This window comes from Theobroma cacao, chromosome 9 (genome assembly GCF_000208745.1).
Source record: "Theobroma cacao cultivar B97-61/B2 chromosome 9, Criollo_cocoa_genome_V2, whole genome shotgun sequence".
NCBI lineage: Eukaryota > Viridiplantae > Streptophyta > Magnoliopsida > Malvales > Malvaceae > Theobroma > Theobroma cacao.
In genome coordinates, this window is record NC_030858.1 from 12,162,664 (window position 1) to 12,176,180 (window position 13,517).

The following is a 13,517-nucleotide window of genomic DNA, read 5'->3' on the forward strand; positions in this document are numbered from 1 at the left end:
TTTAGTTATAAAATTTTTAATTTTCTTTCCATTGCGTATTTTGAACATGCCATTCATAATCAAACCCATCACTATTTAAAATCACTTTTTTATCTATTAGCTTCGCTCATATTATTTACAATAAAATGCAAGCTGCTATTGCTAAAGGAGTTTTTCTCGAATGTGGATGAAAGCCCCTGCCACTAGGGAATTGAATATGCTTTCATCTGATGGCAAAATCACATTATTTGAAGTAGAGGCATTTGGGTTTTTCTTTTTTATGTTCTTGAATACGGATCCCGTGAAAATTCAAATAAAACCTTAAAAGGGACCATGATTATTTATGATCAGCTTTACAATAAAAAATATATACAAGCGAAGCTAATTTCAAGTTGTACCAACAAAAGAGACATGCAGAAAACTGCAGAGGCAATCAAATACAAACTCATTACATCCTCTAGAACCTTAACGAAGACGGGATAGCCCTACCTGGAGCACTAACGCTGTGGTCCAATGATTGCAGCCCATAATTACAAGTCCATCTACTTAGCAGACTACTTTTAATTTCTTCATTCACCTGAGTACTCTTTGGCAGAAAATATCATTATAGGACACTTTACCTTATGCTTCCCCCGTTTCTCACTCCAAATTAAAGCCCCAAACCACAAATTCTTCATCTCGTGCATATTACTTTCTTTCTCTAAAACTATTCTAAAACTCAAGCTCTGATCTGATATTCCAGAAAATTTCAGCCTCTTCGGCTTCACATCCACCTTATAATACCCTTTCGGACCGACAACCTTAGCCTTGTACTCGCTGGACCCTTTATTTGCATTCGTCATCTTCCGAGCTACTACTACTGCCCCATGCCAAACCTTTTCTGCCTCCACTGTTACAGTTGGATAATTCAACTGCCATGTACTATCATTTGAGCAATGGGATTTTTTTCCTGTAACAATTTGTAATTGTTTCTTTGTGTAGTTCAATTCACATAAGAAATTAACATAATCTTGGTGTTCCAAACCAAAAACTAAACCGGGGTCCATTGCTTTAATAGGTAGCATATGCCCTGATCCAATGTCAAATGGGGTAGCAGCATTGCCTGTAGACTCATCCGAAATTGGAGAAAATGGCTTATTTCTATTGTAATTATAATGTTTATGGATAGTTGATGTAGTCATTAAGGCTGATTTTATCTCATTTGGACCCCAATCCGGGTGGGTTGATTTGATCAACGCCGCGGCACCTGAAACGTGTGGACAGGCCATCGAAGTCCCAGACATAATGTTAAAGCGTGACCGTCGAAAATCCAATGCCTTGCCAGATGGCCCAATTGCATCCGTCCACGCTCCCAAAATATTCACACCTGGAGCTAGAATATCAGGTTTTAGAATTCCAGGTACAAGAGAATTAGGACCTCTTGATGAAAAAGAGGCAACAATTGGAGCTGGCTTTGCATGCATTGAAATTGTTCCTTGTGATGATATTTTAGCCATTGGGTTTTCATCGTATAAAATATAGTCCTCAATTACCTTGCCTTCTAAAGCCCCAATGCTAATAGTTTGGATTACATGGGGCTCCGACACTATTCCATTGGGATCAATATTTCCGTGAGAAAGTATCATGGCTATTGCCCTAGCTCTTTTAAGCACAGCCCCAAGTGACAATCTTGCTACGTGTCCTTCTGTCCGGCAAAACACAATTTTACCCTTGATTAACTGGCGAGAGAAATTGAATCCAGACGAGGAATTGAATTTAGCAGCAAAGTGGAGCGGGTAATATTTTCGGGTCAATATATCATCATGCATCAAGGTGATGGACGTACCGAGAATTGATACCTTGTTCTTGAGATGTATGGTTGCTGGGAAATCACGGTCCACCGTTCCGGCACCGACGGTGGTGATCCACGGTGGCACGTTAGCCACAGTTGCCAATGTGGGTCCCTCGTTTCCGGCGGACGCAGCTATGAAAATACCGTGAGAAAATGCCCGAAATGACAGGATGGACAATAAATCGAGGTAAAACGGCAAACGAGACGAGCCAAGTGAAAGTGATATAATATCAACACCATCCGTTACTGCACTTTCGAAAGCCTTACAAACATCGGATAACAAACAACCTGAAGCCCAACAAACCTTGTACACTGCAATTCTTGCTCTCGGTGCCATGCCACGAGCCAACCCAACCGCAAAACCAAAAAACCCGGATCCTGGTACAGGAGACCCTGCAGCAATGGATGCGACATGCGTGCCATGCCCATCAGAGTCTCTAGGTGACCGAAATTCCTTAACGGGTTTACCCGATTGGCCAAACCAAGCATCATATCCACCGGAGAAGAAACGGGCGCCTATCATTTTAAGGTTACAATTTGTATGATTGAATTTGAAGCCACTTTCACATTGGCCTTTCCAGTGAACTGGTATTGGTCCAAGGTTATGGTCAGAGAAACTCGGGTGTTCGGGCCAAATACCAGTGTCGATAAATCCAATAATCGAATTGGATTCTGAAGTGTTTAGCATCCAAGGATTTGGGGTTTCCAGGCCAAGAAATGATGGTGAACGTGTGGTGTGGAGGTGCAAGACTTTATCAGGGAACAGGGAGAGAACTCCAGGGAGTTTCCGGATGCTTTTAACTTGGTCAGGTGTGAGGGTTGCAGAGAAGCCATGGATTGGAGCACTATAAACATGAATGATAGAAGAAGAAGAAGAAGAAGAAGCGGGTAAAGAAGAAATGATTGAAGAGTACCAAAGTTTTTGAGAGAGGAAAGGTGAGGGTTTCGAGAGAGGATCTAGGAGAGCTATGAAAGTGTTAGAAGAATTAGAGTTGTCTATGAAAAGAAAGAAGATGAACACAGAAAGTAGATGAAACATGGCTTTTTCTTCACTTGTTAAAACGATAAGGGTTGTGATGATGTTTTATACATAGAAGGTTTGTTTATTTATCTACTATTTTATTTCGAACATAGTGCGTCTTTGTTGATTTGGAATTGGCTGGACCACGTAATACGGAACATGGGTTGCTGCAGCAGCAGCGCAATGACTAATGAGGCGGTGGAAGAGGTGAAGTCTTTTCTGGGAGTTGGCTTGACAGGTTTAGCAGAGTGATGCCCTGGGTTGCAGCCCCTGCAGGGCGCAATGAAAGGGAGAGAAGACTGCCGAAGAAAGCTGAAGGATTGAAGAAGGCTAAGTTTTGTGGGACCATCACAATTTGCACAAGTAACTAAACGCCCCAGTCAAGTTTACTTCCGCTCCTCCTGTCCTCGAGGTATTTGCCTATACTTCCATTTTAACTAGTATCTCACAAGCCATGAATAAATGGTCAAAGCTAGAGGGAAAAGCTAGGGTTGTCGACGGGTGTGCTATCCATTAATTTTGAGGAATCTTAATTCTAATCTGATTAATAAGTAGGGTGTCATAAGGTGTAAGTCCATAAACTTAACCGTTCGACGTGAAAGATGAGTCGTCATCAATTTTTCTTTTGTTTATATGTGATTGGTCACGTTAATTTATACTTTTTAATGAGGTGTTAACTTGATTTAAGTTCATTTAAAAAACTCGATTCCAATCTACCAAACATACTAGGTTTAGAAGTACAGCTAGGTGTGAGGCAATTGTTAGCACGCTCACAACGCTTAACGTGGTACCTAATTATTTTTATATTTTATTATTTTATGTTATTTTATCATTTTATAACAAAGAAAAATTCTTCAGTATTTAAATGTTTTTCGAATACTCCAATATTTATGGCAGAATTTAAATGGAATTTCTCTCCTAGATATTTTCTTGAAGTTATTACTTATAATGTTCTCAAACTTTCATCATCAAAGCATTGAGATTTATTTATTTAATTTTTATGAGTATTATAATATTATATTTTAATCTACAAGATTTTAAATATTTATTTTCTCTATGTCCTATATTTTAATTTACGAAACCTTAAATATTTATTTTTTATTTATAAATTTTATTATTTATTTCTCATTATTTTCTATGTTAATAATAATTATTTACAAATAAATCTCTTTGCAAAAATAAAGTAAAAGATTATTGTTGGTTATGACAAAATCAAATTAAGTGCAGCAGAAGGAATTTTAAACGATTAAGCATAAATACTATGCTGCACCTGCATTGGATCACCTTGGTGTTTTTAAAGCAAATAAAAATTTGAGGGAGAGGAAAATGATCAAAATTCCTTCACCAAGTGATGTGAGAATCACGATGGCTTCCTCCTCTTTTGATTCAACCCGTGAACATCGAAAGGAAGTGGAGAACTCGAGCCACCCAAGCGTTAGACCTCCAATAGATGCACACACGACTGCAATGGAGACTTCTTCTAGGAGAAAGCTTTCTAACCACTCCTTTGTGCTAGCAAAGTGGACAACCTATTGTCCTCTTCTTCTTCACTCAATCTCCAACTAAACCACACAAGAGAAACTCTTCTTAAGAGCTCAAACAAATGTGACATCTTTTAACTTTTAAATCTTGATTTATGAATTTTTCAGCACTAAAAGTATTATTTTTATGTCTAGATTTTCTGGTGCACACTAAAACTCAAAGATTTTGTGATTTTCCTTATCATCAAAGCTCGCCTAAGGTAAAGATGAAGGATTTATGGGTTTCTAAGCATTTATTATGTTAAGTTAGAAAACTAGTTTTAGATGAACTTGGTTAGTGTCAAAAAGGTTTAAAAAGGTTATTATGTGATTTATAGTTTGAGCAATGATTGTATTAATTATTTAACGCTTTAGGTGCTGTCAAAATTTCAAAGAATTCGCTGGAGTAAAGTCTCGCGTGTTGATAGAGGTTGACATTTCGAAGGTAAATGGGTACACCGTTTTAAGTATTTTAATACAATAAAGCCACGCATGTTTTATTATGTTGTTTAGCTTGCAATATATGAATACTCTGTTTACAAAAATTGAATCAAATGAATTTTTATCCAAATGTTATCAAAAGGTTTTAGAATCTAAATATATATGTAAATATCATTACTACGTATTAGTTTTCAATAAGGGGGGACAAACCCTTTCAAATGTTTTACTTCAAAAACTTTGATTCCGTTATGACTTAGAAATGAGAAATGTATATGGTTATATAGATGACAAGTGGATGTAAGTTCTCACCTTTATACTTGATGATAAGTATGATGATTGAGTATTTTTGGAAGAATATGGTTCATGGAAACTAGAACCCACATTGTTGCTATGGAAAAGTATGGGAAACAAATGTTTAGGTTGTGGTAAACATTCCCACCCTTAAGCTCATGATACGATTATATGAGGAAAATTAGAATATGTGAATCATGATTCATCGGGATAATATATGATGTAGTTTCCACATACCCCATAAGAGATTAAAGGTGTAGCATAAGTCTACTTTGATTATGCATTAATGATAGATTGAGATATGAGTTAATACTTTGTACTTGATTGTTTCCTAAAGCTTTCATACGGTGCGAGATAACATTCCACACATGGTGAATTGTGTCTAGTACGGTGATGATAACGCTCCACACAGTGTAAGGTAACATTCCACATGTGGTGAATTACACGTAGTATCATGATCATAACGTTCCACACGATATGAGGTAACATTTCACACATGGTGCCGATGCAAAAAGATATGAGTAGAGCAATCCCCGCACATGGTGAAGCAAAATTCCATTACATGGTGGTGACATTCCATGTAAGTAAGGCTGATGTGCCACTCACGAGCCCAAATGTGGAACACCCAAACATGAGCCAAAACTCAGTAGGTATCTTTCATTCATGATTATTGCATATTGCTTTTGCTATAATGATGCCTTTTGTGAATGTTTCTTATGTTTGTGATGTTTGATTGAGTGGTAGATTAAACTCTAATCTATACAATAGTCAAGATGGGTTAATAGATAAAATAAATCCTAATGCATTGGTTTAGTTTATGGATTATTAAGGAAGAATGGCCACTTGAGTTTCATGGATTGATTATTGATCATTGAGTTATATGAATTGAAAATGATTACTTGAGTCATATGGGTTAGACATTGAGCACTAAATGTTATGATTGACTTCTCTTCGTGAATCTTGAATAAATGAACAACTCATATGATTTATGAAAAGATTAGAGTAAACCAACCATAGCTTGGGTTATATTGTTAACTATCATCTCCTTTAAGGGGGATCCAATATACCACTGGTAAAGGACAACTTCTTTGTTTTCCTACAAGGTTTTCTGCAAATGTTTTGCTTATTTATTGACCTATATGTTTATGAAATGTCACTTTCACTATGAAAATGAGACTCGTTTATGCCAACTCTATTTTATGAGAAATTTGAAATGAAGTATGTTTATCTAAAATTCATATTTACATTAATGATGTAATTTGTGCTAAAAACTTTCTCCCTTGGCTTGTCTCTTTCCCCGTATCCATTCACAGAGTCTTTATGACTGACACGTTATTTTTCTCAATTTTTTTTATTCGTAAATCAGTGATAGCATTCAGCTCTTGAGTCATAGAGTCATGTTTCGTTCATCCTTCTTTGGTAAGTGTCTAATAGCCACTTGATGCCTAAAGAGAGTCAAGTCATGTTCAGCTGACTAGTTGATCTTTACTTTATGTTTATGTTTACGGATATTGAACATGTTTATGATTATGTAGCCCATGCTTGGCATATTCTTATGAATGTTATGGATGAATGTACAAATATGGCTCAAGAGCTTATATGGACACTTGCGGGTGTTGAGAAATGACTACGACATGATGCATGAGTTGTTAACTTTGAGCTTATTATGAATGAATGCACTTGCATAGCTTATGTTTAGAAGTTCCATAACTATGTATAGTTGCCTTTGGTTGCATGCATAAGTTTGATATTGTAGGCTTCATGTATGATGATTATGGTTAATGGGCCAAGTTATGATGAATGAATGTAAAAAGGCTTGTTTGGGCCTAACGGGTTATACCCGTTTGGTTTCACGCGCTATTCATATCCCACAACAAAACGGGATGTGGTAGCTGGTCCACCTCGAAACCATGAGGCTATACCCTTGCCTTTGTCACCCCTGACATTCCTTGCAAATGACGCCGTTTTAGAGGGGGTAGTGGCAATTGGTCATACATATATGTTAGAAGTGTTAGTTCTATAATAATAAAAGAAAAATCCAAAAGGGGGGTGAATTGGATTTTTAACAATTCTTTTAAACAAATTTAAACTTTATATAAAGGCAAGTTTGAAAATAAGTTTCCCAAATTTGTTTTCACTTTAAAACATGCCAAAAATAATTTAAGCAAAGTATTGACGAACCAAGTTGAAAATAAATTTTCAAACTTTTTAAGGCAAAATGCACTAGTGTTAAATTTTCACAAGTTCCAATCAAGTCAAGCTAGAAATAATTTTCATAAATTTGTTTTTCTATCAAAGTGTGTCAACAATAATTGGAAGAGTAAATTAAAGAATAACCAAGTTAAGAACAAATTTGATAAATTCTTTAATGTAAATGCATAAATTCAAGGAGTGAAAAATAAAGAGAAAAGATATAATATTTTTATAGAGGTTTGGCCTCCTTGCCTACGTCTTCTCCCTTAGCTTACTAAGGAATTTTGAATCCACTATGAAAAATGTCACGACCCGGTACTCCCCTCGAGCCCGTGACAACCGTCGCGGTGTCCCGGTAGACACTCATTGCCCGAAATGTCAACCCTAAACCTCGCAAGGCTTTACTATCAGTTTCTCATTTCCCTTGTGAGCAACCATTGTCACATATTGTGTTCTAAAAGATCTTCAACTGTTTCCAACTAAAAACAAATAAAATATTAATTTTCGTGTCACAAGGGTATTTTGATCATTTCTCTCAAAAATTTCGAAATTGGCTAAAATGTAATATACAAGTACAAAACACTAATTCATATTCAAAATGAGTTTAAAAGTCTAAAATCTTCATTTAAAACGAAATTATGGTTATTTGAATATAATAAGAAAATAAAAGAAATATTAAGTAAAATATTCTATTTTCTTATAAAACAATATTTATAGAGTTATACGTGAATAATTTTTATAACGTAAAAGCTAAATAAATTTATACATACTTAAATACAGTAAGCCAAAATATTTAATTTAATTTACAATAACAAGAGTGCCCCCGAATAAACAAAAGTAAAGAGGACTGTGAACCTACGGTTTGGAAAATGCAGATCCCACTGTAGTCCTCGATGAGATCAGCTATCTACAGTCTATACTGAACCTGAAATGGGTGGAAAGGAGGGTGGTGAGATTATAAAATCCCAATGAGTAAACAAACATCATCATAAACATCTAGAGTTGAGTACATGGAGACAATAAAGTAAATCATCATAAACTGGGTTATAGCATTAGAACACATTTTGTTCAAAACACGTAAAGAGGCTTATGAATCTCATAAAAATCTAGGCTTGTGCCATAAATCCATTCTCGGGGACACCTTGGCCGAGGCATCCTACCGAGACCGCCAAGGCTATTAAAATTCACATTTCACATAAATCATGTTTTTGTTTTGAAAACATAGCCGTTCCTTGGCGTTGGCTGAGTTCCCCCTCACGTGGTGGTTTAGCGTGAAGTGAACCCTAAACTTTACCCCAGGAGATACCCTACGCGCCTCTCCGTTCGAGGTAAGAATATAATGGGGTTTACCGTGCCCCTCTAAAAGGCTGGTCCACAGAAACCCCCTACTGCAGTGATTAATTAATATATAATCCACCATATAATAAAACTCAATAACATGATATGGCAATTTTGTAATTCGTAGTTTTTCAAGGTAACCAAACAATTCGCATTTCAATACAATTGCCAACTAGCCAATCATGCTCGATTTATCATAAGCCAGTTAATTTAAACAATCAAATTGCCACAATTAACAGTCTCCGTGTACTCTATTTTTCAAAATCACTATTAATTTCAAAACAATTTATAATTTAATTTCATTGAAACTCATTTATTCATAAAACATGAAAATTTATCTTTTTAAATTCCTTTTTCCATAGAATTCATGAAAGCATCTAAAAACCACCCTAGATAATTAAAATGACAGTAAGTTTACTCACAATGTCTAGAATGCAGACTTTCGAAGCACTCTGTCTACTGGTCCTCGGATGCAATTTCCTTGCCTTTATCGGAGGACTCACCACCTTGACACAGTACAAAATCGAGAGTTTCACCAAGTTGGTACTAAATCAAAATTAAACTAATTTAGACTACCAATGCATGATATGGAATGCAAAAATGCACTGGTAACTATCTAAACCCGGTATTGGCCTAATTCGTCTTATCACCCGATTAAATTCCTAACGGGTCCGTTTAAACTCCAATTTAATTCTTTTCAGTTTCTATACCTCAATTGCACCCAAATTAACTTAATGTCCCTCAGTGTGGTGCAAATTATCAGTCCCAATAGCAAATTACGAAAATACCCCTAGTGGGTAAAAATTCGTATTTTTGCTCCGAAAATTCCCATTATTTTTCTAGGCTCATAATTCATCATTTCTTAACCAATTCTCCTAGAATAAAAATCAAACTCATCCTCACTCATACATGGTAAATTCGGCCATTAATGGTTGTGGGAGAAAATAAATTCTTTTCTTGTTGTTTTGTTTCTAAATATGCTAAACTAACTAAAAACACTAACATAACTTAAAATCAAATTAATCTAACAACTTTCTCTCTCCTAACCCATTTTGATCAGCCAACAATTCATCATAAAAACATGTAATTTAAGCATGGAAAATAAGGAGAAATGCTTAAGGAAAATAGATTTCAAGCTTAAGTTGAAAAATCCTACCTTTTTCACTTGTTTTCCTTGATTTTCCACACTTTTTCTCTTGAAATTCCTCACCTAGGGTTTGTTCTTCCTTTCTTTCCCTCTCTTCCTTGCTTGGCCAAATATTTGGAGAATAATGGGCTGATTTATGCTGATTTTTAAGTTAAATATTAAATTATCCTAAGCTTGACACATGGCATTTTTTTATTGGTCTATTTTTAAAATTTTAAAAATTTAAACATTTTATCTCCACCACATGATTAGTCAAAGGTCAAAAATGAAGAGAAGGGAAGACCATGTGCTGGAAAAAATGTCCTGATGGTGGAAAATTACAATTTTGCCCCTAGGGTGTCAAAATTACCATTTTACCCTTTTACTCCAAATTATACCAAAATTAAAATTTTTCACTTCTAAACCTCAAATCATACTCCAATAAGTCAAATTATACTCCAATAAGTCAAATGGGGTAAAAAAAATCTTTTTTAAAATTCCCATTTTGTCCCCAAGTGGCAAATGACCATTTTACCCCTAGATAGTGAAAATTCCGTTTTGACTCCAAATTAAACTTCAAACTCCGAATTACCATTTTGAGTCATCCTTGGAGTGTGACACTCTTAATTTCATCTTAAAAATCTTATTTGATCTAGTTCGAGGATTAAATCAACTTTGTTGTACCTCTAGGTACAATACCGACTTTTTTAAATTTTTTGGGACTCTCCTAGCATGCAATCATGCTATCATCACATGTATGTCATGACTAGTATTTTATAAGGTCGGGCTTTACAAAAAATACTTTTTAAGGTTTAAACATAACCTTGACAATGCCTTTCAAGGATCAAGTACAACCTCTCAATACAATACATTTTATGGATCAAGCACAACCTTCACAATGCCTTTCAAAGGCTAAGGCACAACCTTTTCTCTTTTACAATTTTGAATAGCAAGGATACCTCTAAAAGGTGGGTTTTGCTAAGTAAGTACAATGTAGGAAGAGTATGATGAGAATAAAAATTATTACAAAAGATAGGAATGAAGACACATAGGGATCATAGCACAAGAAAACTTAAAAGCTTAGTAGAAGAATTGAATTTGGTTTTTGTAGCTTGGTTTCTCCCTCTTTTTCTTCATAAGGTTTGATTCTTATTCAAATGATATTTTCTCCACTCTTATAACCTTATAAATGTGCTAGAGAAGTCCTTTTTATAGTTGGAAAAGCTTAGGAGCCATTGGAGAAGGTTTGGTGAAGAAAATAGTCGTTTTCCCTTTAATTTTCGTGTGTAACGTCTAGTTCTTGATCAAATGTATTCATACATTTTGAAATATATCCATACATTTTGGGCAGAACCATTCTATTTAAAATGTATCGATACTTTTGACCAAAGTATCGATACTTATAGATTAAAGCATAGAAAATTCTTTGTTTTTTGAACCCAATTTGATGCCAAATATTTTGACATTTCAAAATCAAATACAAAAGAGGTTTAAAACTAATTTAAACAAGTTTAAAAAAATTATTGAAACAAGTTCAAAAATCATTAAAAAAATTTCAAAATTCAAGCAAATGATTTTGAAACTTTTTACATGGAAACACTTAGGTACTTCAAAACTTATTTAAAAAAGTTTAAAAACTATTCAAACAAGTTCAAAAAATTATTTAAACAACTTCAAAAATCATTCAAACAAGTTCAAGGATCACTCAAACAAGTTCAAAGATCATTAATTTTGATCACTTTTGACAATTCAAAGCTATAATCATTTTAAAGATAATAAAGCTAACAATCTCCCCTTTTTTTATATCACAAAACTTTGAGAAAAATTTGCTTGTAAAAACTCACTCCCCCTAAGTTTAATCATGAAGTACTTTGATTTGAAATGCTAAGCTTTTATAAAACTTTAAGAAGGGTTGAAATATTTTAAAAGATTCAAAACCTCCCCCTCAATAGTTGCAAGGTTCAAAACTTGAGGCAAGCTACAAGATCATTCTTCTTCGAAAATGAAAATTTTCTCAATATCTCTCCCTTTTTTTGTTATATCAAAATAGAAGATAGAAACATAACAAGCACAATAACGAACATACCACTTGTTAAAAATGAATATTCAATAAGCACATTAATCACTATACCAATTGTGAAAGATTTGATATCACAAATATTCAACACCAATACCAATTGTTAGAAATCAATATAAGGCTCAATATACCAATTGATAGATATAAGTAAAAGCTCTCCTTTAGTGAAAGCAAATAAGCACAAATCAATTATGTGGGATAGAATTATTTTAAAGCTCATTATACCAATTTGAAAAACACTAGTAAAGACTCTCCCTTTTTAAAAGGACATTAGGCATACCAAGCATATCAATTTGTTAATTGTAAGGCCCAAACACATTTAGGAAGGATTTTGTGAAGCTCAGCTCTACAATATGTTTATTATGCCATTCTTACATAAGAATGCATGTTTGCTTACTTGGGTACCTTGGAAATCGTTAAAGGACTGTATTGTACCAAATGGTACAATTAAGTTGAATTAAGCCTCGAACTAGACCAAATAGAGATTTTAAGATGAAATTAAGAATTTTAAAACCCTAAAATGACTTAAAATGGTGATTCGAAGTTCGAGGACCGATTTGGAGTCAAATTGGAATTTTCATGACCTAGGGGCAAATTGGTCATTTTGCCACCCAAGGTTAAAATTGGAATGTTGGAAGAAGTTTTTGATCAAGATTGACTATTTAGAGTATAATTTGAGTTTGAGAAGTGAAAATTTTAATCTTGGCATTTTACCGAGCATAAGGGCAAAGTAGTCATTTTGCCACCCCAGGGGTAAAATTGTAATTTTACACCACCCAACACTTGTCCAGCACATGAATTTTACCCAATATTATCATGGATAATTGAGAAAATTTAAGTGGCGGAGAGAGATTGCTTAATGGGTAAGTATGACACATAGACCAATGGAATGGTGACATGTGTCAAATTTTTATCCATTTATTATTTGGCTTAAAAATCAGCATAAAATCAGCCCATTTCTCTTCATATGGCCGACCAAAGCAAGAAAAAAGGAAGAAAAGAAAGAACAAAAACCCTAGGGTGAAAATTCAAGAGAAAATTGGTGGATTTCAAGTAATCAAGCAATCAAAGGTAAAATTTCTTGATTTTGACTTGTGATCTACCTTTCCCATGCATTCTTTTGCATTTTTCATGGTTGAATCACATGATTTGATGATGGGTATCTTGCTGACTGAACACTTAGAGAGAGGTTTTGATGCTTGATTTGGTTAGATTTCAATGTATTTTAGTGTTTATAGTTGATTTATCATGTTTGGAAGGAAAACAAGAAAACTCACATGTTCTTCATGGATTCTTCATTGGCCGAATTTCATAAAGACAATATTGAAGATGAATCTTGTGATGTCTTATGTTATTTAGTTAGAATTTAATGAATTGTGGTGGTGGAAACTGAAAATGGTAATGTTTAGCATGAAATACTATATACCCCTCAAGAACCTCCATTGGCCGAATCTTCCTTGTAGAGTATTGATGATGATTTTGATTTTATTTCAAGTGATTTGGTTAGGAATTAGTGATTTATGGTGTGAGAATCAAGCTTGAAAAATTATAGTGTTGATGCACCTACCATAGCAGAATTTTCCAAGAAAAAATGTGATGATGATTTTACCATATTTCAAGTTATTTAACTTGTGTTTGATGGTTTGGAGAATTGGAAGAAAAATGGAGTTAATTAGAGTTAAATTGGACATATTGGACAA

General features: G+C 34.5%; 1 protein-coding gene across 1 annotated transcript; it reads right to left on the reverse strand.

Annotated features, from left to right (window-relative positions):
- On the reverse strand, positions 409–3,239 carry LOC18589243 (subtilisin-like protease SBT1.5). Its single transcript, XM_018126717.1, has one exon. It carries the CDS (start codon positions 2,847–2,849, stop codon positions 549–551), a length of 2,301 nt encoding a protein of 766 aa, XP_017982206.1. The 5' UTR covers positions 2,850–3,239; the 3' UTR covers positions 409–548.

What these genes read in the sequence shown, in the direction of transcription:
- LOC18589243 (XM_018126717.1), bottom strand. Translation starts at nt 2,849, where the DNA reads ATGTTTCATCTACTTTCTGTGTTCATCTTCTTTCTTTTCATAGACAAC.